This window comes from Oryzias latipes, chromosome 13, assembly GCF_002234675.1.
Source record: "Oryzias latipes chromosome 13, ASM223467v1".
Classification (NCBI taxonomy): Eukaryota; Metazoa; Chordata; class Actinopteri; order Beloniformes; family Adrianichthyidae; genus Oryzias; species Oryzias latipes.
Window position 1 is genome coordinate 5208064 of NC_019871.2, and position 23420 is coordinate 5231483.

The 23420-nt window shown below is 40.9% G+C and overlaps 1 protein-coding gene across 1 annotated transcript; it reads left to right on the plus strand.

Moving 5' to 3' along the window:
* Window positions 1-13442: 13442 nt before the first annotated feature.
* LOC111948467 (trichohyalin-like) lies at window positions 13443-15408 on the plus strand. Its single transcript, XM_023961740.1, has one exon. It carries the CDS (start codon window positions 13573-13575, stop codon window positions 15199-15201), a length of 1629 nt encoding a protein of 542 aa, XP_023817508.1. The 5' UTR covers window positions 13443-13572; the 3' UTR covers window positions 15202-15408.
* The last annotated feature ends 8012 nt before the right edge of the window (window positions 15409-23420 follow it).

A 23420-nucleotide genomic window follows, 5' to 3' on the forward strand; every position in this document is an offset into this window, starting at 1 on the left:
AGAAAGGAAGAGACAGACAAAAAGAGAAGAGTTTCTGTGACAACATGGAGGAAGAAAGCAAAAGCAATGAGGAGGGGCTTGCTGCAAACTCTCGGTGGACTCTGCTTCCCTCTCCTGCATCCAGTCAGCGTCTTCTTGTGTGGTCCAGAGCTCCAAGTCATTCCCAAACAATCGGCATTAATCCAGCGAACGAGGGGGCACAGCCCTGCCAGAGCACTATTGGTCTGGTCTTTGCGACACACGTTACACAACACCCTCTGTACTCACAAAGACACACAGCCATGCCCCCTTGTTTCCTTTGATGGGGTTTGGTACAGGAGTGTGTGGAGCGATGCGGACTTAAGCTTGGGTGCGGGCATGGTGATGAAGAAATGCTTTATTTGACCCTTGGCAAAGCTGGGAAATATTTCCGGCTTATTTCTGGCTGAGGCCTTGTAAGTTTTTTGTTTTTTTAACCACTTTGGGGGAATTCTTGCCACCTAAAGGAACAGCAGGAACGAAATTTACTCCAGGCCTGCTCAGTGTCTGTGTGTTTCTGTGAAAGCAAAACCAATAAGGTGACAAACTGGAAAAAACAAAGATGGCAGTGGACCTGCGGCAGGCTCCACCTGTGGGTTCTTGTTTTGCAAAATGATTGAAGTTTAGTTTCACACTGACCTTTCCCGTGATGCGTTGGATACCAATGGACACAAGAACAAACATTAAACTTTCTAAATACTATGAACAAGAAAAAGGCCCGCTCTTTATCCTTTACTTTTAAACAGTGAGAGTAAGCCTGGACTTTAGTTTAACAAAATGTTTCTCTAATGTACCCAACGGGCATGTGTGGCTCGTTCAAGAACGTGCTAAACAGGCATTCTTGAATGCGCTTTTAGCAAAGGGTTTTCACTGGACTGCTGCTACTGATACCATCCGTTGTGGTGGATGCGGCAGTGCCAAGCGATCCGGAAGAAGGAAGATGAGAAACTGAAGAAATACCGGAGACTCAGGGAAGAACTGGAGAAAGCATGGAAAGTCAAGGTGACAGTGGTGCCTGTGGTAATTGGAGCACTCGGGGCAGTAACCCCCAAGCTGGAGCAGTGGCTACAGCAGATCCATGGAAAGACCACAGACATCTCAGCGGGGGGTCAGGTTTCTCGCAGGGTGGTGTCTGGCGGTTCACAGGAAGGGGTCAGGTACGGCAGACGCGGATGAAACCTTGATGCGCATTGGGCCCTTTTGGCTGTGCTAAGTTAGGACACTGCGCTGGCCCCCAAGCTTCCACGCCTCTGGTAGAGGACCCGGGCTTGGAGGAGAAACCAGGGGTATTATTTTTGTAAATATGATTTTCAGCGTTTAGTCACTTTTGTTTCTCCATAGAGGCGAACTCTTGAAAAGCACGTCTAATGTAGGATTTTCAGCTTCAGTCAGTTCTTTTCTTCTTCCTTTTTCTCTTCCAGTCAGCAGGTTTATCCAGGTTTGTTTCTGGTCCCAGAGGTCTTTCTTGTTGGCTGAACTCTTGCTTGTGAACGCCAGAACGTGCACATCCCTCCGCCCCTGTCACGTGCACACCCACGGATCTGGACTCCGGCAGAGATCTGTGCTCCGGCCTCACATGTAATATTCCTGGCAATGCTGTAGCTAAATTGCTGTAATCAGCCATTTCTTTAATTCATCCATTTAGCCGACCTCGGACATTCATCACTTTAATACATTTCTGGGCTCGCGGATGGTGAATCGAAGCATTTGAGGCTCCATCTGAAAGTGCAGAAAACACGAGGGGGCCCAAGGCGGTCTGAGCTAATAACTCGCTTTGACCTGCCATTACTCAATTCGGCTCCAACTGACCTCAAGAAGACATCTCAGACTCCACCCACTTAGTCTTCATCTACACAGGCCAGAAGACGGGGGTTGTCTGGATGGATGGGGTGTGGAGCCATCTCACTAACTCGGTTATGGCCATTACTGTAATTATAGTTGGCGTTGTTAATTGTTTTTTTTCCTAATGAGGGAGGGGTGGTATTGGCTGCTGTGATGCAGTTAGAAAGGCAGAAAAAATGGGGGGGGGTCTGCAGGAGACAGGGACCAGACAGGGAGGAGGAAGCAGGAGCACGGATTGAATTGTCAGTCCAGGTTATGATTAGGAGGCACAGATGCGGCCATGTGAGAAATGAATTTCATGCCTGTTGAGTCTGAGATTTCTCCAGGAATGCTGGCATTTGCTGTAGACGAAGGCAGTCGTCACAGCGGGGGTGTGTGGAGGAACTCTGCATTATGTGGACACAGTCTTATGTTTGTCCCCATTGTTGGTGCGGAACAGTTTTTCTTTTTATGCAACGGCGGTTTTTCCTACTGACTTTGACACACATGGAAAAAGATGGATGTTGCGCAACAACCTAGACTGATCCTGTCACTGTCAGTCCAGAGGAGAACCCTGAACTCTGTGGTTTTCACTAAAAACATCTGTTCACCACTTCCATCTTTTTGTGGAACGCTCTAATGCCTCAAAGGTATTTGTGTTTACACTGGACAAGCCGGGAGAGGCTTCTCTTTGTTTTTCCACGGTTTACTGGTGCATGTCCACCACCTGCAATTAGAAGAGGCTTGGTGCGAAATTTCGAAGCGGTGCAAAGCTTGTGAACCTGACCGGCTGAGAACCTTCTTAGTATGAATGATTGACCTAAACATCTCCAAATACAGAACAAGGACTCGTTCAGGAAGTTGAGAAAAAAGTAGAACAAGTGAAGAACATCAGGTGCCTCTTCGATAAGGTTTGGTCAGAGTTCGCCATTTAATAGCAAGACAAAAAAAGCGTACTTGTCTCAAACTTGTGGATTGACCCAACAACTGGTTGAAGTTAAATTAAAATCTTTTCTTCATCATAACACTTAGACATGGTGGTGGTAGTTTGATGATTGTTACTTTTCTGTAACAGTTGGAATCCTGAATTCTGTACCAGATAAACCCAAAGATCATGAATTCCAACAGTTCATGATCCTAGATGAAGAGCAGCTGTCATTTCCATATTCCATTTAGTCATACAGCATATTTAAATCCACAGCCTCTCCTTGTTCATCTCTTTGTTTTTTTTAATGTATTTTTAAATAATTACATCCTTGCGACATTTTTCGCAAGGTGTGGGGAGCAGAACATTGAGGTAGACAACAGTATCTTGCCTCTTTGGATAAAGGAAGTAAAGGCCGTGTCACAGTGCCACTACGTATATTTTGTGCTGGTCTTACGTGAATATGCCTGGAAAAAGGAAAGGAAAGGAAAAATTGTGAGTCATTCCTTCATTCATCTTCTTCCGTTTTGTCCCTTACGGGGTCACGGGGCTGACGGAGCCTATCCCAGCCACTTAGTTGTGGGTCTTTATGTGAAATTTTTACAGATGTATCACGAATGACTTATATTAAAACCATAGAAGAAGTACGAATAAACTACGAAAATAACACGTAAACCCGTTCTACATAAAATGTATCCACTTGGACATTCAAAGTACTAGGCAGAAGTTGCATTGCGTCAGTACCATGGTCGGCACCCACTGCGGGCCATCGCGATGCCAATGAAAAGCTATGCATTGGTGGTACAAGCGTAAACTGTCTGTTAGACATGCATGCAAATATGTGGTACAGTCGTGGAAACCCACAAATTGGCATGTGCATCTCGCACAGTTCCATAAGATTTACTTAAGATTTGCGAATAAACTATACGTAAAATACACACAAACTGTGCAATTCTCAACCGACCAAAAATTTTGAAATGCTCAAAACCAAATTTGCGTTTCGACCCGTCTGCTGAAACCCTCGACGGACATCTGCGCACATCGACGAATAAAGAACGCAAGAAAGACTTATGAATTACGTATATCAGCATGGATCAGGAAAAACCGAAATTACAAATGTGGAAAATGCACAAATTGTATGTAGTGGCAGTGTGACACAGCCTTTATGAAGGTGTCAAAAAGTAATCTGAGCTGAATTTGAGTCCTGTTGGGTAAATATTGGGGCTTAAATCTGACTGAGATTCAAGACCTTGAATGGATGTTTAAGTTCAAACTGTGCAAAGATTAGAGTTTATAAATGCTCGAATATAATATACGCAGATGAAATAAATGACAATATTTGGTTTAGGGGTCAAATATTTTTCCCTCAAAGGGCTATTTTTTTCTTTAAAAAATAGACAAAATCAACCAAAAAAACATCTATAAATGTTTGTTTATTGTTTAAAACTGGAATCCCCAAGAGTGATAAATATGCAGGAATAATACATCAAGAGCCTGAGCAAATACTTTACAGGGGTTGCCAGGGAGTAGGGAGGAAATTGTCTATTTACAACTGTTTACTCCTTTTATATTTATAATAGAGAAGGGGTAAACAGTTTGTAACCAAATAATTAAGATCACTATTTCCTATGATTTTTGCAAAAGCTTTAAGAAATATTAAAAAACTTGTGAACCCTTTGTGCATTGCATTCATGCTTCTGCCGTTGTACCAGCAGCCTCCGGACATTTTCCCGCCTCCCCGGGTCGATGGTTCCTCGTGACTTTCTGCTCGATTCTTGGATGTTGGAAGCCGAGGAACTCTCACCAGTCACATAAAAACCCAGCTCTAAAGGGGAGTCACACAGCCAAAGAGGAGCAGAAAACCTCGTAAACAATCCAAATGACAGGTGGAGTTCATCACAGTTCAGTGAAGACAATTCAGACCTTTACAGTTAATTCTAATTAATTTCCTGGTGGATGTGGGACAATAAACGGCGTTCTGAGTTAACTGTCTTGACAGAGGGAAACGGAGCACGCAGAATTAAAAGTGAAGGCTGAGTTTTCTTGTTCCTGGCTGTTTCTCTGTGCCTACTGTCTGATCACAGATGAGCTGAAGATGCTCCAACAGAAAAAGCGGAGCTCTGTAACCACTTTTGATTGTTTTTGCTAGACAAGTAGGAAAAAAATAAATTCTAAGACCTGTTTCATTTGGCAATACTGGAATTGACTTCAAATGCCAAAACTATGTTTACCTAATTTTTGAGAGCAAACATGTAGTTCAGCGTCTTACTTTTGTGTTCCCTACTGCTGACACGTTCAGCTTTTGATGAGCTGTCTGATGCTGTGGGACCCTTTTGTGGTGCCTGCTGTGTAGCGCCCAAGGTTGTTAGTCACGTGACTCATTTAATTTGAAAAAGGGATTTCCATTGCATTTTTGTGAATTACGTCAATTTTGATTCGCCTCAAAAAACACCTCCTCAAAGCGCAAAAAAGTATTTTTGATAAATTCAAGTTTTCTTTTAGCTTGTCGAGTCTCATTTGGGCAAATTTTCAATTGCAATTCAAATTTTTGCTATTTCATAGTCAATGGAAACGCAGGTAGAGCTCAATGACAACTTATTTTTCCCTAGGAATGGGTACCAAGACTACATGCCAAGTTGGAACCAGTACTGACGCATACGGAACTATTGGTATCGTATAGAAATGCTGATGTCGGTGATTTATTTTGTATGAGTCAATCCCTTGTATTCTATTCAGTTTTGCTTTACAATTTTAGCCAATCATTTTACCTTCTCAGCATTTGAGGGCAAGCTCGTTTAAGAACAGGTGAGGATGGGCGGAGCTTCTGTCAAAACGCTAAAGGCAAAGCAATGTCTCCGTTAGAGTCTTGGGATAATTCAGAATACAGATTGTATCGTGACATGTGTTGCGATGCATGTCGTATCATCTGACTCTGGCCAATACAAAGCACCTAGTTTTGCTGAAGTCATTTTACAGTTTATGCTTTATTTTCTAAAAAAAATGATTTGATTTAAAATGTCAAACCTAACATAGTTTACATAGTTATGGTATCTTTGCACAAATATTGACCAATCAGTTGCTTTAACTTTGCAAATTAACATAGAATTTCTCAACTTTTGGTTCAAGAGATTTAAACTTAGCACTAACAAAAATGTCAATAACACAGTTATGAAATCCTAAAAAATTTTTTTTAGATTAGTCTGAAAAAAAATACAGTAATAAATATTTTTTTAAAGAAAACAGATTAATGAATGTGACAAAAACAGATGTTCTGCTTTTTCAGGCTTTACTAAAAAAGTTTTTAATGAAATCCATGTCCGTCTTTAGTATAATCATATACTGTTTTTGGGTGAGTTAATAAACTACTAAGATGGATTTTCTGGTTGGAGCTTTTATGGGGCACAGCTTTAAGACCTTGGCTGCTGTTCCCGGCGGTTGGGCAGTGCCGCACAGCTGGAAGAGGGAGTCACAGTGAGACGACCTGTTGTGTCTGCTCTGTGGGGTCGTCACTTCATGGAAAACATCTCAGCAGCTCTGCTGGAAAAAAGTCTGTAAACTCCCAAACGCATCATCCGAGACCTCCGATTCGTCTCTGCCACACAGCCAAAGTGACCTGCCGGCTTAATAACGGTGATTTTGGAGCCTGCACCCACTTTACAGGATATGAGGCAACTGAAGCTTTTTAGAAAAAAGACAAACAGGCAGTTGATGGAGCACAAATCAGTTTGTGACCACTTTTTATGTTAAAGTGTAATTATGTAACACACACACACACAAAAGATGCAGTACATTTGTTTTCAATATAATCTGAACACAGAAGTTAAAGTGTTTTACCAAACCATACTGCCATCATATTTACTTGTTGGGAAGTCAGGCATGTAAAAAATTGTCACATGACTGACAGTTTTTAGCCTCTGGCTGTCTTGGCTAAAAATTTCTTAGTTTTTTTTGAGTGCACATTAACAAGACAAAAGTGTTTTTAAAACCTGTCTAAGTACTTGATGGTCATATATAAGCCTATTTTAAAGGCCACATCCCCTTCAAGCTCCAATCTATTTAGTTAAATATAGAAAGGTTTCAAAAATAATCTTATGCACTGCATACTTCTGTTTTATTTGACAATAGAACTAATCAAAAAGAGACACTGTTAAGGCTGTAAAACTTAAGGTGTATTCAGAGTGGAAAAACTGTTCGCTTAAGTTGGTCTGGATTGAGCTCTGAACCATTCGTTTGGTCTGTATTCATGCAGCCTTTCCTGATTCGAACCACAGCTAGTGAACAAAACCATGTGAATAAAAATCTCTTCTCTCATTGGTCAGGAATTACAAGGGCGGGGTAAGCAAGTAGAAACAGACCAATTTTAAAAACCTGTATCAACTTCAGGCTCAACACTTCTTCTGCTGCTTTGGTTCGGTGGAGGTGTGCTGCAGGCCGGTTACTGGAAGAAAACATCTAAGAAGGTCCACTGATAAGTGTTTATGAGATATATATTGTGGGGAAAACAAGCAATCTGTATCTCACTAAAAGTTGTTTTAATGAGCCTGCATTAATACCAGAGATCTATAAGGAACAACATGTATCCCAGTCAAAAACAACATTTACCTGAAAACAGTCAATTACTGACTATGACTGTATATGACTATAAGCTTCCCAATCTATCAGGAACAAGTGTACATTTAAAAAATAAAGTGTCTCTGAAAACAGTCAAAAGAATATCGGTAGATTTTTAATATCAGACTGATACCGGTACGGCAATGGTTCAGCGGTTGGGCGGTCGACCCATGACTGTAATATTCCAGGTACGATTCCCGCCTTGCACGCCCAAGTGTCGAAGTGTCCTTGGGAAAGACACTGAACCCCACCTTGCCTCTGGTGGAAGGTTGGTGCTAGTGTTCGGCAGCGGAGCCGCCATCAGTGTGTGAATGGGTGAATAGGTGAATGGGACTGTGACTGTAAAGCTCTTTGGGCTCTTCGAAAGAGGGTAGAAAAGCGCCATATAAGTATACACCATTTACATATAAACCCAAATTATGCAAACATCTGCCGATACTGACACCTTATTTTGCCCATCCCAAGCTAAAATAAACCTTGTAACAAGTAATGTGAACCCTTTTATCCTCCTTGATAGCATGACAATCCTTGCTTTACATTTGTCTACGGCTCATCTGTTGCTGCATTCTCACTGTGTTTAGATCATGTGACGATGGCTACGATGGCTGTTTTGGTCCAGTTGTTCCGCTCCAAGGAGGGATTGTATTCAGACTGGGGAATCTAGGAAGCAAACTGAAGCTCAGTCCAATCAGTGAAATCACCACGTTCCTAAAACAAAATGACATCATTTCAAACATAGTTACTGTACAGCATTAATAATTGATTGTGTAAGAAAACAGGTGAGAGTCACGTCACCCAATGAAAATGACTCACAAATTCCAACAAAATGAAGTCAATTTAATCTCAACTTTTGTGTGTCATGCACGCTGCCATGTTGGAGTCAGAGGATTTCAGTAAGAATTGGTCTGCGTCTACGTTTCCATGGCAACCACTCACCCATTAGGAGTGAGCTTGTTGAACGGCCACACCCCTAATAAAAATAGCATGAAAAAAAATGACGATTACCAAGAACGTGTTCAAAAAAAGTTATCAGAGCAAGAATATTTATTCTGACCAATAGAATGACTAAGTAATAGCTGTTTATTTCTCCATAGAAGTTTATGAGATTTTGGCTTCTTGGAGACGATGGGTACTTCCTGTTTGGTACACCAGGTGGGAGGGATCACTCAGTATGGTTCTCTCATGCAGTCAGTGGTTATAGCTAACACTGATCATTAAATATTGCGATGGAAACACTTTTAAAGTAAATACATTGATTCCCTTGGTTTTTGACTGCGCTTCAATCCAGAAGTCAAAGACTTCACATCCTGCAGTGTGGGAGCCGGCACAGGGGCAGAGTCCTGCCTTTTTCAGTCCTGCTGGGCATGGTAATGAAGTCATGTAATTGGATTTTTTTGTTGTTGCTGTACGTTTATGAGAAGGCGGGTCTGAGCCTCCTGGGGAGAGGAAACGTGGGGTTGGGGGGTGGGTCTCGAACCTGCAGGCTGGATTACCGCTGCACCTCTTTCTCTCCATCTTCTAAAGGTAGGGGATTAATCACGTGTGTGAGCAGTGTAGCGGGTGAGACGGACTTTCATGAGTTCAGCCTGTTAAGATAAAGAGCAGGTCATGCGAGGAAACACAGATTCTGCTTTGAAGAGGAATGTTGCAGGGATAATCTGGTGTAGGCCGGACACAGCCGTTCAGTCTACATCCACCACATCCTGGGCGATGAAACCGACCCTTCATGAAGCATCTGTGCGGACTCAGATGGTTCTTGAAGAGGCTGGAACTGTAGGGAAACGCCGGCCCCCTTCTGTTTACTGAATGGTCTGAATGGAAACGAGCCGAGCCGTCAAATATGTCCCTACCGTTTCCAGAGAGGAGGAAGGGGCTGGAGATTGTTTATCGCCAACAAAAGCAGTAAAATAGAGGCACACGAGGTGCTGCTGAATGCAGGTTCACTGTCCCTCTGCCCCGCCTTCCTGCATTCCCCCCCACCTCTGCTGGGCTTTTGTTGGGGTGCCCTGACCTCCCCGTCTTCCGGCTGGGACTGAAGCGGCTCCCGATGGCCACAAACAGGATTAGGAGCTCCCATGGATCTGGTCATTCTCTGTGGATTTGGGAGAGTTACTGCAGCTTGGCTGGTCTATGGTACTTTAATTACCCTGCCACCAGGGGGCCCCAGAGCGGCCCCGCGGGTAACAAGCAGGAAGTTGGGGGGGGGGGCTTCTGTCTTTACATGGGAATAATCCCTGAGACCCTCTTATCCGGTCATCCCACACTAAACTCTGACTTAACCTGGACTGCCGGGCATCAAACCATATTTGGCCACGGATGTTTACCAATCAACAATTTAAAAAAAAGTTAAGGAAATTAAAATAATTAAATCAACAATAGTTTCACAGTTTCTTTACCTAAACTAACAACTATGTTAAGTTTTGTAATCGTTTGTTTTTCAAAAACTGACTTCAAATGTTCTTTTGTGTTAAAAAACAACTTTAGGTTGTAACTACACTGACCAAAAATATAAACGCAACACTTTTGTTATTGCTCCCATTTTTTATGGTATGAACTCAAAGATGTGAAACATTTTCCACGTACACAAAATAACCAGCTCTCTGAAATATTGTTCACAAATCTGTCTGAATCTGTGATAGTGAGCACTTTTCCTTTGCCAAGACAATCCATCCCACCTCGCAGGTGTGCCATATCAAGATGCTGATTAGACAGCATGATTATTGCACAGGTGTGCCTTAGACTGGCCACAAGAAAAGGCCACTCTGAAATCTTCAGTTGTATTACACAGCACAGTGCCACAGATGTCGCAAGTTTTGAGGGAGCGTGCAATTGGCATGCTGATAGCAGGAATGTCCACCAGAGCCGTTGCTAGGGAATTGAATGTCCATTTCTCCACCATAAGCCGTCTCCAAAGGCGTTTCTGACCGGCCTCACAACCGCAGACCACGTGTAACCACACCAGCCCAAGACATCTACATCCAGCATGTCCACCTCCAAGATTGTCTGAGACCAGCCACTCGGACAGCTGCTGAAACAATCGGTTTGCACCACCACAGAATTTCTGCACAAACCGTCTCAGGGAAGCTCATCTGCATGCTCGTCATCCTCATCAAGGTCTCGACCTCACTCCAGTTCGTCGTCGTAACCGACTTGAGTGAGCAAATGCTCACATGCGATGGCATCTGGCATGTTGGAGAGGTGTTCTCTTCACGGATGAATCCCAGTTTACACTGTTTAGGGCAGATGGTAGGCAGCGTGTGTGGCGTTGTGTGGGTGAGTGGTTTTCTGATGTCAATGTTGTGGATCGAGTAGCCCATGGTGGTGGTGGGGTTATGGTATGGGCAGGCATATGTTATGGGCGACGAACACAGGTGCATTTCATTGATGGCATTTTGAATGCACAGAGATACCGTGACGAGATCCTGGGGCCCATTGTTGTGCCGTACATCCAACAACATCACCTCATGTGCAGTATGATAATGCACAGCCCCATGTTGCAAGGATCTGTACACAATTCTTGGAAGCTGAAAACATCCCAGTTCTTGCATGGCCAGCATACTCACCGGACATGTTACCCATTGAGCATGTTTGGGATGCTCTGGATTGGCGTATACGACAGCGGGTTGCAGTTCCTGCCAATATCCAGCAACTTCGCACAGCCATTGAAGAAGAGTGGACCAACATTCCACAGGCCACATTAGACAACCTGATCAACTCTATGCAAAGGAGATGTGTCGCACTTCATGAGGCAAATTGTGGTCACACCAGATACTGACTGGTTGTCTGAGTCCCCTGACCCCCTCAATAAAACAAAACTGAAGATTTCAGAGTGGCCTTTTCTTGTGGCCAGTCTAAGGCACACCTGTGCAATAATCATGCTGTCTAATCAGCATCTTGATATGGCACACCTGTGAGGTGGGATGGATTGTTTTGGCAAAGGAGAAGTGCTCACTATCACAGATTCAGACAGATTTGTGAACAATATTTCAAAGAGCTGGTTATTTTGTGTATGTGGAAAATGTTTTCAAATCTTTCATACCATAAAAAATGGGAACAATAACAAAAGTGTTGCGTTTATATTTTTGGTCAGTTTAATAGTGTTAAACTCATTCATTAAGGTCTTGTAGCCCTTGTGCTATCCTAGGCACTTTAACATTGGGAGTTGGTTCATCTAGACCCACTAGACAGTGTTCTGAACCTTTTTCTTTAATAATTTGTGATCTTCACTGGTGTCCATGGATTACATGAAATCTTTCCACCTTTATTCACCTTTTTCATGGTAGGGAGAACACGTCAATGCAAGGGTGGGGTCATCTAAGATAGCACTAGGGTTAATTGACCAATAATACAATTAAAGGGAAAATATGGAGAACAGAGGATATGAAGGAGTTCCCCCATGATTCCTTGTGGATTCTACAACAACTTCTGCTTTTGTTTTGCAGTCAAAAGTCTGCAGCAGAAAGTTCAGCTCTGAAACTTGTTTTTTTGTTACATTCATACCATCAAGTCATCCAACATCTCAACTAAAGGGCCTATAGCATGCAAAATCCGCTTTTTTAAGGTTTGAAGTGTATTGTAATGTTTATTCCTCTTGACCCCCCCCCCCCCCCCAATGTATTTGCTCAGTTTATGCAGTTCCGAGTATTCCTCTACAAACCAGCCCCACCCAGTTCATGAAAACGACTGGCTTCTTGCATTGTGACATCACAAAGTGAGGTGCAGCCCCTTCCAGAAGAGTCTGGATGTCCACCACTGCCCACAGGTTAACACACAAACACTCACACACACACCTTAACCACATGACCACAGCACTTTTGTGGTGCTGTCTGAATCTACAATTCCAAATTCAAGTCTCCTAGAAAGCTCTCAGAAGTCTCTGCGAAAAACCAGTGTGCATCAACGCTCACTACATCGGCGAATACATACCACAATGCATTGTGTCGGGACAATTTTGCCCAAAAAATGTATTTAAATGTATTTTCTTAAAACAATAATGAAAGTTTTTATCTTCAGAAGACAGTGGGCTCATAAATAATCATCACTAAATGCTCATATTAATTAGATTTTAACCATATCGATGGCGTCATATCCGCTGTAAAAAAAAAAAAAAAAAAAAGTAGTGAGCATGGTGTTCGAATTGCTTTTAAAATTCAGGGCCCTACATAGTGTCGCACTATATAGTTCTTGAAATGCTTTCCTTTTATATGCGCAACATGCACATCCATTTTGCAAAAGTTTGGGGTGGCTGGGCGCTCCTCCTCCTTCTTCACACATTCCTCCATCCATTTTAGAAAAACATAAATACTCACTTGAGCACAGGTGTTAGCTCACCTTTGCACTAATAGTTTGCATGATTGAATGAATGAAAGATTTCACACTAGTTGGTTTAAAGGCATAGGTATGCGTTCGTGAACACTATCTGTTTTGTGTACATGTTGACATGTGGACATTTTTGCAGCTAGCAGGTGTGTTGATAACATTTCAGTGTGAGTGTGGACAGGCCCCGCCCTTTTTGTACTACATTTGAACCGTACCGTAATGATAAACAACCAGTAAACCTGTCTGCTCTATGCTGCTTCATGGTCTTACCCCCCCCCCTCTCACTATCACCCCCCCCCCCCCCCCCTCTCTGACATCCCTCCCTCTTCTTCCCTTCTTTCCTTTTCCGTCCGGTCCAACACCAAAGATTTTCAAACATGGTTGAAATTAATAAAGTTTGGCCTCAATTACAAAAGGGGTTTGTTCAGTCACACCTTTGGTTTGTCAGAAGATTAATAACCCCTCTTGTTAAAGTAAAATATGTCCAACACAAGAGGCCCTCAGCTCTCATCTGCCTGCCTAGCTGTTGGACAGGACAAGTTAAAAAAAAAAAAAAAGATTATCCTTCACCAGCAGTTATTGAGAACTCAGCATGACTAAAACATAAAAATTCCTCTTAAATCATAAATGTTCATTTGTTCATAACTAAAATGAATGAACTCTTGGAGGCAAACCCCTTACAGAGGCACAATAATTGCCAACATTATCTTTTCGTGTCTTTATTATCCCCTAGGTTTACTAATATGAGGCATTTTCAGAGCAAATAGATATTTTAGAGTTCATGCGAGAGAAAGAGAATAGGGGAGATTTCACATTTTTCGAAAATAAGAACTGAGCATAAATCAACTTTTGGAGATTTCATAACAAGTTCATTCAAAATGTCACACGGCAAAGAATTTCAGCAGATGGACGTTTCCATGGAAGAATTAAATAACGTCACAGAGAACATTCTGCAGCAAAATGACACTTTGAGAAAACATCTGGAGAAAATTTCCAAGAATTTACGCAAAAGGAAAGATTTGGACGCTTCATGCAAAACCTTGAAAAAGACACGAAAAGCTGCTATCGAGGAAAACAGAAAACTGGTGAAGCGGCTGGAGAGTCTAAGAGTGGACGTGGAAAAGCAGATACACGTGGAAAAAGTGTGTGAAGAAGAGAGGACAAAAACATATCAGGCCTTGGAAAGTAACCAAGAACTGAACAGAGTGACGGCCGCTCTTCAGTCCAAACTTCAGCAGCTGCGACAAATGGAAGAAGAAATCTCCAGCATGAAATCTGAACGTAAACGTTTAGAACGGGAGAACAGAGATCTGCAATCCCAACAGAAGAAACTCCAAAAGAAGACTGCCCGCAAAGCACACCTTGAACCTTATTGGAAAAAGCAATTTGATGAATTCCAGGCTTTGAAACAAGAAACTAAAGAACTGAGGCAAAACCTTCAGGAGCTGAAAGACCAAAATAAGGAACAAAAGAGGTTGGCAGGCAACTATCCTAGCATGGAAGAAGAATGGCTACATCTCACAGTTCTGAGGGCTCAACTGGGAAAAGAGATTTCTGAACAGAGAGGGCAGCAGGAGGAAACACGTCAGCTGATTGCTCGACGTGAGGAGGAAAGGAGAGAACTGGAATTGCTCCGAGAACAAACGAAGGCCTTCACAGCAGAAAAAAATGCACTGGCAGAAGAACTGCAACACCGTGAAGCATTGGAGTGTGAATACAAGGAGATGCAAGAAGAAACTAACCACTTGGTGACAACATTCCTCACACTGAACATAGATGTTGCAGAGCTGAAGCACCAGGTTTCAAACATGGATGAGCTGCAGGAAAAACTTAATGATGAAAAGGAGAGAAATTTGAAGGTAAAAAACGAGGTTTCAGAACTAAAACAGCAGCAGAAGGAACTCCAGAGGAAGGACAAGGAAGTAAAAGAGGTGAAAGCTGAATTTACCAGAATCTCTGAAGAAAAATCCCAACTTGAAGACAAAAAGAAGCAGCTTCAGGATGAAGTTTCAGAACTGAAACAGCAGCAGAATGAAGTCCGTGAACTGGCTGTTCAATTCAACCATGTACTGAGTAAACTGGGACCTCTTCGAGAAGAAACAAAGGACCTCAGAGATGAAAAAACAATGCTGACAGATCTGCTGAAACACCGTCAGACACTGCAGACTGAATACGATGAGATAACAGCAGAAACAGACGTTGTGCAGGATGAAAACTTGGACCTTCAAAATAAAGTTGCTGATCTGCGGAACAAGGTTCATAATTTGGATGATCTGGAGGAAAATGTCTCAAAAGCAAAGGAGGAAAACCTCAAGTTAAAGGAGAAACAGGACCTTCTCAAGAAGGAACTCCAAGATCTGCAAGTTCAGAAAGAACAGATGAGGTTAAAGAAACAAGACGGTAGTGGAGGAAAAACGGGACTTTGTTGTAAAGAAGGAAGATCTGCCTCAGGAGGAAAACTCTGCGTCTTTAAAAGAACATCCAAAACCTTGATGAACCGATTCTGATTCTGAAGCAGCAAAAATACATTTTCCAGCAAGAACCTGATGATCTGCAGGATCAATGTCAGGAAAAAAGAGGCAGTACATGAAAACTGCCTGACGGAAAAAAGGGAAAGTTTCAACCTGGAAGACCTGATAAGTGATCTGAAAACCAAGTTTTCAGATCTTATCCTGAACCAGAGCGAAAATCCAGAGTTTTTCTCCAAATCTAATCAGGAGAAAGACTTAAAATAAGAGAAAAGGATTGAATGTTTAGAATAGGGACATAGGGAAGAAACAAAAATAGGGTTAAAATGGGGGAAAGCCTTTTGTTTTAGGACATAATAGGACACATACAGGCAAAAGCTAAAATGTTTAGAATAGGGACATAGGGAAAATAAAGAACAGAAATTGGGTAAATCGTGGGAAAAGCCTTTATTTTTAGTACATAGTAGGACTCAAAAGAAGAAATGCAAAAACAATAAAACACAAATGCGATGAAAAATAATGTCATAAAAAGGGAAAATATTTTTTTCCTTGTGCTGTCCTGGGATATGATCTATAAATGTGTGTGTGTGTGTGTGTGTTGGATGGATGGGGAGTGGGGTTAGTATAGTATACCCCCCCTCACTTAAGTGTCCTCCTGCCTAACAAGCAACATCACTTGTTAGGGAGGAGACCTGAGGGGGGGACACATTTTTAAAATGCCCTCCTCCCCCCTACCAGACACGTGCAGACATAACACACCATCTCCCGGCATGAAACATGGGTTCATTAATTTGTTAAAATCTGGCATTTAAAAAAGAAAAGGGCGACACACTAATAAGTGTGTTTTCTTTAATTCCCCCCACCAAGCCAGATTACAGTGTCTTTATGATTATTATTAGTTAAAATTTGTGAATTGAAGAAATAAAAACATTGTTGCAATTCTCTCTTCTGGTTGTACAAAAATAACACAGGCAATAAAAAAAATGTGAATTGACTTATTAATTCTTTAAAATCTGGCCAAACTAACTAATTTATTAAAATCTGGCATTTAAAAAAAAAAAAGGGCGACACTCTAATAAGTGTGTTTTCTTCAGCTCCCCCCACCCAACCAGAATACAGTGTCTTTAGGATTACCTTTAGTTGAAATTTGTGAATTGGAAAAAAAACATTGTTGTAATTCTTTAGCTAAGAGATCCAAAAAATCAAAAACCTACACAGACACGGTAAAGAAAAATAAATAATTAGATCTGACTTATTAATTCTTTAAAATTAGTGCAGGGGTGTCAAACTCATTTTGGTTCGGGGGCCACATTCAACCTGTATGATTTCAAGTGGGCCGGACCAGTAGCGTAAAGGTAAAACAACAGCTTTATTCTTGTTTTTTTACCCAATTGGAAAACATGCCTCAACCAACATGGTAGCCTTATCATTTCTTATTACACATTCATTCACAGAGGCCAATGGATCTTAAATAAAATTAATTTCACTTTAAAAAATATTGGTTTATTCAATTTTATACAGACTGAATATTTTAAATCTGACGCTGAAGCAATCCTGATAATAAATTCAAGAGGGGCTACAGAAAAAAATGAAACATCTTCCTAAAATGTAAACGTCCAAACGATGACAAAATTACACTAAATTAAACTTGCAAACATTTGTGAACATAAGAGTTTGGAGTTAACCTCCTTTCTCTCCTGAAACTTCACCCGACCATAGATATCAGGATTCAAATCCTGTGCAAAAACACATTTACTGTCATTCAAGTGTGCAAAACACAATGGAATGTCCATTATTATTATCATTCATTATTATAAGAATCTTTTCCTGGTTTCTACCTGAATTTTGTGGCAACATCTGCCTTCTTCCTGACCTTTGATGGAGCGCCATCAGTGACCAAAATTACTTCATGTGATCAGTTCACTTCAACATTGTCCAGCACAGTAACTAGAGAGCTGACTATGTCATCAGTTGTTGTTGTGTCCATCAATTCAAGAAACTCCACTATGACGTCTTCATCACCTCTAATAAATATGCACAGCTGTACATATCTGTGATGTTGGTGCTTTCATCAATAGTGACTGAAAATACCATAAATGACTGGATTCCTTCATATGGCTGCCCACGTTTCCTCAGTGATGTTGGATCTGATCGTAATTCTTGACAGACTCATGTTTAAGGTCGACTGCTTTTTGGGAACAAGACTTCTGCAGCCTTCAGCATTTTTCAATAAGTTCACCATCAGAAAATGATTTGGATGTTTGCTCCAACTTGTCTGCAATAAGGTAGCTAGGTGTCACTGCTCCATCACTGACGTCACGGCTGCAGTAAATCCAGATGGTTATTTATCGGTCCAGCTAATAGTTACTAAATCTTTTTTTTCTTAACTGCAAATGGTGAAACTTTTCTTTGTGGAGAGTCTCATAGTGGTGCTGAATGTTATATTCTTGGATAACCTGTTGATGACATAACAAGCTTGCAGGTTTGCATTCAGCTCCGTGAACAAATAAAACGCTTTCCATTTTCCTGGAAAGCTTAGCACTTCACTTCAACCTTTTTTTTCTTTTTGACAACATTTTGGTCATTAGGGTGTCACTACTGATCATCCTTCAGTGATGAAGTTCACAGGGAACCAAACTACTGCCTACCCAGACACAGAGCTGTTAGGTTTCGTTTTTGGCACATGCAGAGTTATGTTGTTTCAACTGTTAAGCTTTTCCTTTGCTCCCCCTAGTAGCGGAATTGCGCATTTCGGTTATTTCCTTATAAAACCATAACTCGCCACAGGAATGGACTAGCAACTTGCTTTCTTTTTTAAACATTCTTGTGATTTTTACTCTTCATGTGTGGGCCGGACTAAACCACTTGGCGGGCCGGATACGGCCCGCGGGCCGTATGTTTGACACCCCTGATTAAGTGTTTGTGTGGGTTTTCTCTGAGTACTTCAGTTCCCCCCAACCAGAATACATTGTCTTTGGGAATATTATTAGTTGAAATTTGTGAACTGAAGAAACAAAAAATGGTTGCGACTCTCTCTTCTGGTTGTACAAAAATAACGCAGTCAACAAAAAAAAAAATTTGAATTGACTTATTAATTCTTTAAAATCTGGCCAAACTTAAAAAAAGGGCAACACACCATTTAGTGTGTTTGTGTGGGTTTTCTCTGAGGACTTCAGTTCCCCCCACCCAACCAAAAAACAGTTCCTGTAAAAAAAAAAATTGACAAGCTGATCATTTATTTTTAATTAAATTCAGTTCATTCAGAAAAAAATAAAGAAACATTAAAAAGTAGAATCAGAAAGAATTGCAACACACTAAATTTATCCCCTCCGTGAACCGCCACCTTAACATGGTGGAGGGGTTTGCGCACTCGAGTGATCCTAGAAGCTGATTTGTCCAGGGCTAAAGCCAATGGCTTGGTGTCCCACGACGACAGCCTCTGGGTGACGAGTCAGACTAAGAGCGGTTCAGAATCCCTAAACTGAGTCAGACAGAACAAGGTCCAGTTACAACACAAAGCTTACAGTCAGGTCACCTCTCTAAGAGGGAAGGAGCCATTTTTCCGCGAAACAGGTGCCCGTTGGAGCCAGACAACAGGGATTGGTCGAGTTGGTCTGAGTCATGCTTCTAGGGCAACTACTGTTGCCAATCAGAAGTAAGTTTGCTGGAAATCCAAACGGGCGAAACGAAGACATGCTGCTGACTCTAGGTTGATGTCATGAAATGGGCGTCACCCACAAGGAATGAAAGGCGGTGCCTCAGAGATTGAGTCGTCTTACTTCCAGGTAGAAAAAAATAACTAATATTTAATTAAAAAATAGTTATTTAGTGTTCCAACGGTGATTTATTGTCAAATATATGGATATAGTTTACTCTTAATGGCTTAAGAAACGTATGATATAGGCCCTTTAAATGTCATTTCAGTTTTTAACATTTGGACTCTTGACACTGATGCTGTCTGGAAGTGGACCAGTTAAGAAGTTATTCGATGAACATTTGACCCTATAGGTAAGGAGTAAAAGAAAAAAAAAAGAAGTTTAATACAGTCACTGCAGAGGACCCCATGTTATTGTTCGCCTCAGGCCCCCAAACCGCTAAGTCCGCCACTGTTTGCATCCTGACTACAGCAGGGTTTTCAATGTAAATTCACACCTAATTAGTGGTGATGGCACTTCAATGTATGAATTATTATATTCCTGTTAGTCTGAAAGGTACGGAATGAAGCCAGAGGGCGGATTTTGGAGCAGAAATTTGTGCAGACCTGCCAACATCTGGACCTGGCTGAGTGTCACAGGCTGTAGTGTGAGTGTTTGTGTGCAGAGGAGGAGGCCAAGCGTGGGCACAGACAAAGGTGGGCTTGTGTGCCCCCGTCCTCTGACGACCTGTGGAAAATTCCCTATCAGCGCCCTGCCAAGGCGCCTGGCCCTGCGAGGCGGGACTCCGGAGGAATGTGAGGGGCAGACGTGACCAGCATTTAGCCCCGGCCAAAGACGGGGAGGTAGGGGTCTTAAAGCGTTGCTTTAAAATTCATATAGAAACATACACTTCTTATTTGTGGACAATCAAGATACTTTAGAAAGAAAAGAAATGAAACAGAAATTTAAACATGAATGTTTTTTTATTTTTTTGTGGAACAGGTGGTTTTATTGGTTATTCACCTGAACCAGGGGTCTGCAGCCTTTAATACGGAAAGATCCCGTTTGAGCCTCTTTGTCACTGATGAAAACCGCTAAGTCTTAGTTCACCTTTTCAGAAATGTTAAAAATGTAAAATTGTTGTTATTTTTAAAATATTTATTGTATTTTTGGCATAAATAAAAGCAGAAAAATAATCAATCCATCCATCCATCCATCCACCAATCCACCAATCCACCAATCCATCAATCCATCAATCAATCAATCAATCAATCAATCAATCAATCAATCAATCAATCAATCAATCAATCAATCAATCAATACTTTATTGACAAGTGAGGGAAATTTCGCAACAGAGAGAACACAACAGAACAAACACCCACAAAAATAAAACACCCACAAAAATAACAACCAGAGACACTTACGCTAGACCATTTACCGTTATATACACAGAAAACACTTTTTTTCTACATGTGAAATTGTGTACTTCCTTTTAAAGACCTTCTCTGATGAAATTTTTAACGAGTTCTTAAAGGATTTTTCTGTTGATGGGTGACATATATAGAAAAAAAATTAAAACTGCATTTTTCTATATTTTTTAATTCATACTTATGCATATTTATTTATTGCAAATCAACAGCGGCCAAAAAAGTGCAGTTTAACCCTTGTGCTATCTTAGATGACCCCACCCTTACTTTGACGTGTTGTCTCTACCATGACTAAGGTGGATAAAGGTGGAAAGATTTCATGCAATCCATGGACACCAGTGAGGTTCACAAATCATTAAGGAAAAAAGGTTCAGGGCACTGTCTAGTGGGTCTAGATGACCCAACTCCCAATGTTAAAGTGCCTAGGATAGCACAAGGGTTACATAAGATATTATTTCTGACGTAGAAAATACGCAGGGCGGGCCACCAGCTCCCTGCTCCGCCCCTTTCTGATGCATCCACTTGTAGACGACTAGTGTCAACAGTCCACAACTGAGAGGTGAACATGAGCTACTGTCCCTTTGCAGAAACTATGTCCTATTTTTTCTAAAAACAGCATAATCATAATTAAAAGACCACTGGGTATGCTTTGAAAATAGATCAAAAGATGATCGGAGTGGAACTTCAAATTAAAAGACCCCACTGAAGCCAACATACTCCTGTGAAAAAGGCATTTTCTCTTACTTCTTAAGTCTAATTTAGCGAGCTGTCCTCTTTTTCCCTATTAACCACGGATATTGACCTGAACATGACTTTATTGGTATATGAACCAATAGAAATGGTATACTCCCTTCTATATAGCTAATAAACATTGTTGTGCAGCAAAAATTCGTATAAATATGAGGTAGATATGAATACAATACACAGGATAGTACTGTTTATAGCATTACTATCCTGTATATTGCATTTATATCCACCTCATATCTATATGCCTATTCAACTTAGATTTATTTTGAGTTAATATTCTGCACTTCACTGCTTGTTGCACTCAGGTTAGGCACACACTGCATTTCGTACCTTTAGATGTGTGATGACAATGAAATAAAACGTATAAACTCATAAATGAAAAAGAGCAAAATTTGATATTATTTAAAATCATCCGGAGACGACTGAATCTTCCCAGATTGACCTGTGGACGTTCAGTTTTTAAGACTCCGTGTTTGTTTCTTCACAAGAAAAGTTTGTGGGTTTTTCTGGACTGTTATCTGCCCAAAGGAATGCTCATTATGATAATTATTCAGGACTCTGACGGCTACAGCAAAAAAAAAAAAAAATGCAGCGGTGTTAAAAAAATGTACATAGGGTTTTGGAGCTGAGGGTTTTTTGTTTTCCTTATCTCTGAAAACAGTTTTTTTTATGCCTTTAAAGAAGTGACTGAATCCACCTGCACATAAAAAACCCACCGCCCTCCCTTTCACATCCCTCATCCTCCACGGCGACGCATCTGACCTCTTTATTGAAGCAACAGACCGCGTCAGGATTGAAGATGTTCCACCCTGAGGCAGTTGTTTTGTGGTGGAACATGATGAGCTTCGTGCTCCTCTGTGGTTTCAGCCTCACGGGTCAGAAGCAGACAAACTCAGAGGGCGGGGCTCCTTTGTTCAATTCTGCAAAGAAAAACAATGCATAAATGCTGACTCTGCAAAAAAACAACAACAACTGTTGTCTGAAGAAAATTCTCTATCACAAGAACATTTGCAAAAGCAGAATAATCTGAGTTTAAGAAATATGTCTTTCACTAAAGTAGCAGATTCCAAAGTTTTCAATCGATTAAATCTCAGAAGAAGACCCTGTTTTATTTTTAAGCATTTAAGTACCAAACTCATCAATTGAGTTAAACAATCAGTCATTTTGTTGTGTTTTAAAATGGTCAAAAATGATCAAAGCTACTTTTTATCAAATGACAATACACTTTTCTCAACAGATGAGTTAAATTTTTGCTTAAAAATTGACAGTTTATAACAATTTAGAATGAGTTGACTTTTTTAATTGCCTGTTTTGCAGTCCAACCCTTCAGAAAGTTATCCGCAGGCTGCGGGGTACACTTTAGTTGAAGATTTAAGCAAAATCTCTGTAGAAAGTTCATGTTCTTGAGAAAACAAGAGTAAACAAAGACCAATGTTTTAAGACTCACAAAAGCCTGGGATGCTCTGAGGCTGAACAACAAACAGACTCCCAACAGAATTGTGTTGCTTTTTCAGAGAAATGAAACACATTTCAAGAATTCTCCTTTTTTCTTTCAGTTTTCAGGTGAATCCTGCAAATCATGCTGGTTCTGTTATGTATTACAGATGAAGCATCACTGCTCGTTAAACTGAAATCTTTAAAATCTTTAATGTTAGCGGCCCGGCAAACGATGAGAAGCAGGGAATTCTGGGATAAAATTCTACAATTTTTAGGGAGCCTTTGGTGAGAATGTTGGACAATCAGAAACCCCACAAAGTGTTTGAGCAAAATTTTGGTTTCTGACTTTTTAGCAGGTCACACAAAGTTATTAGAATGCAAATAAAGATTTATTTGCGATACAGAATTATGTGCAGTCCACACTCTTCGGCAGTCACATGTATTATTTGCTTAAACAAAAAAAATGAATGAACCCCAGTGCCTGATGGTGGTTGGCGGCCAGACCGTTCCAAATCATGGAGGAGGGACAGCAAACCTTGTAATATGCAGAGAGGCAACCGCAGAGAGGCAACCATTTATTAATTTAAAGCAAACATTGGATTGTGATTGGCTGAGAAGAAGACGGGCTGTTTAGCTATTGGTTCAAAGTGCAGGTCTAACCTGGAATTGAGATAAATCCTCCAATTTTCTGATTGAAATTCAAGGCTTCACTTCAAAATGTGTTTATAAGGATAAGAAAGCCCCTATTTGTACTCCGATGGGGTCATTTCCTGCTGATAACTTCACCAAACTAATAAAAAACAAAAAAATATATTTTGATCTTGCTAATATATGAAAGTAAAACCACATTTGAACAACTTTTAATGAAGGTTTTTCAGTCTGAAACTTGACCCTCATGTCCTTGTGTCTATGTTTAGACTTTACCAAATGTTTTAGATCTTTCTGTGTTTTACAGGGTCAGGTTGACTTTTCAAAAATAATTCAATTTCAAACTGGGAAAAACAGAAGAGTC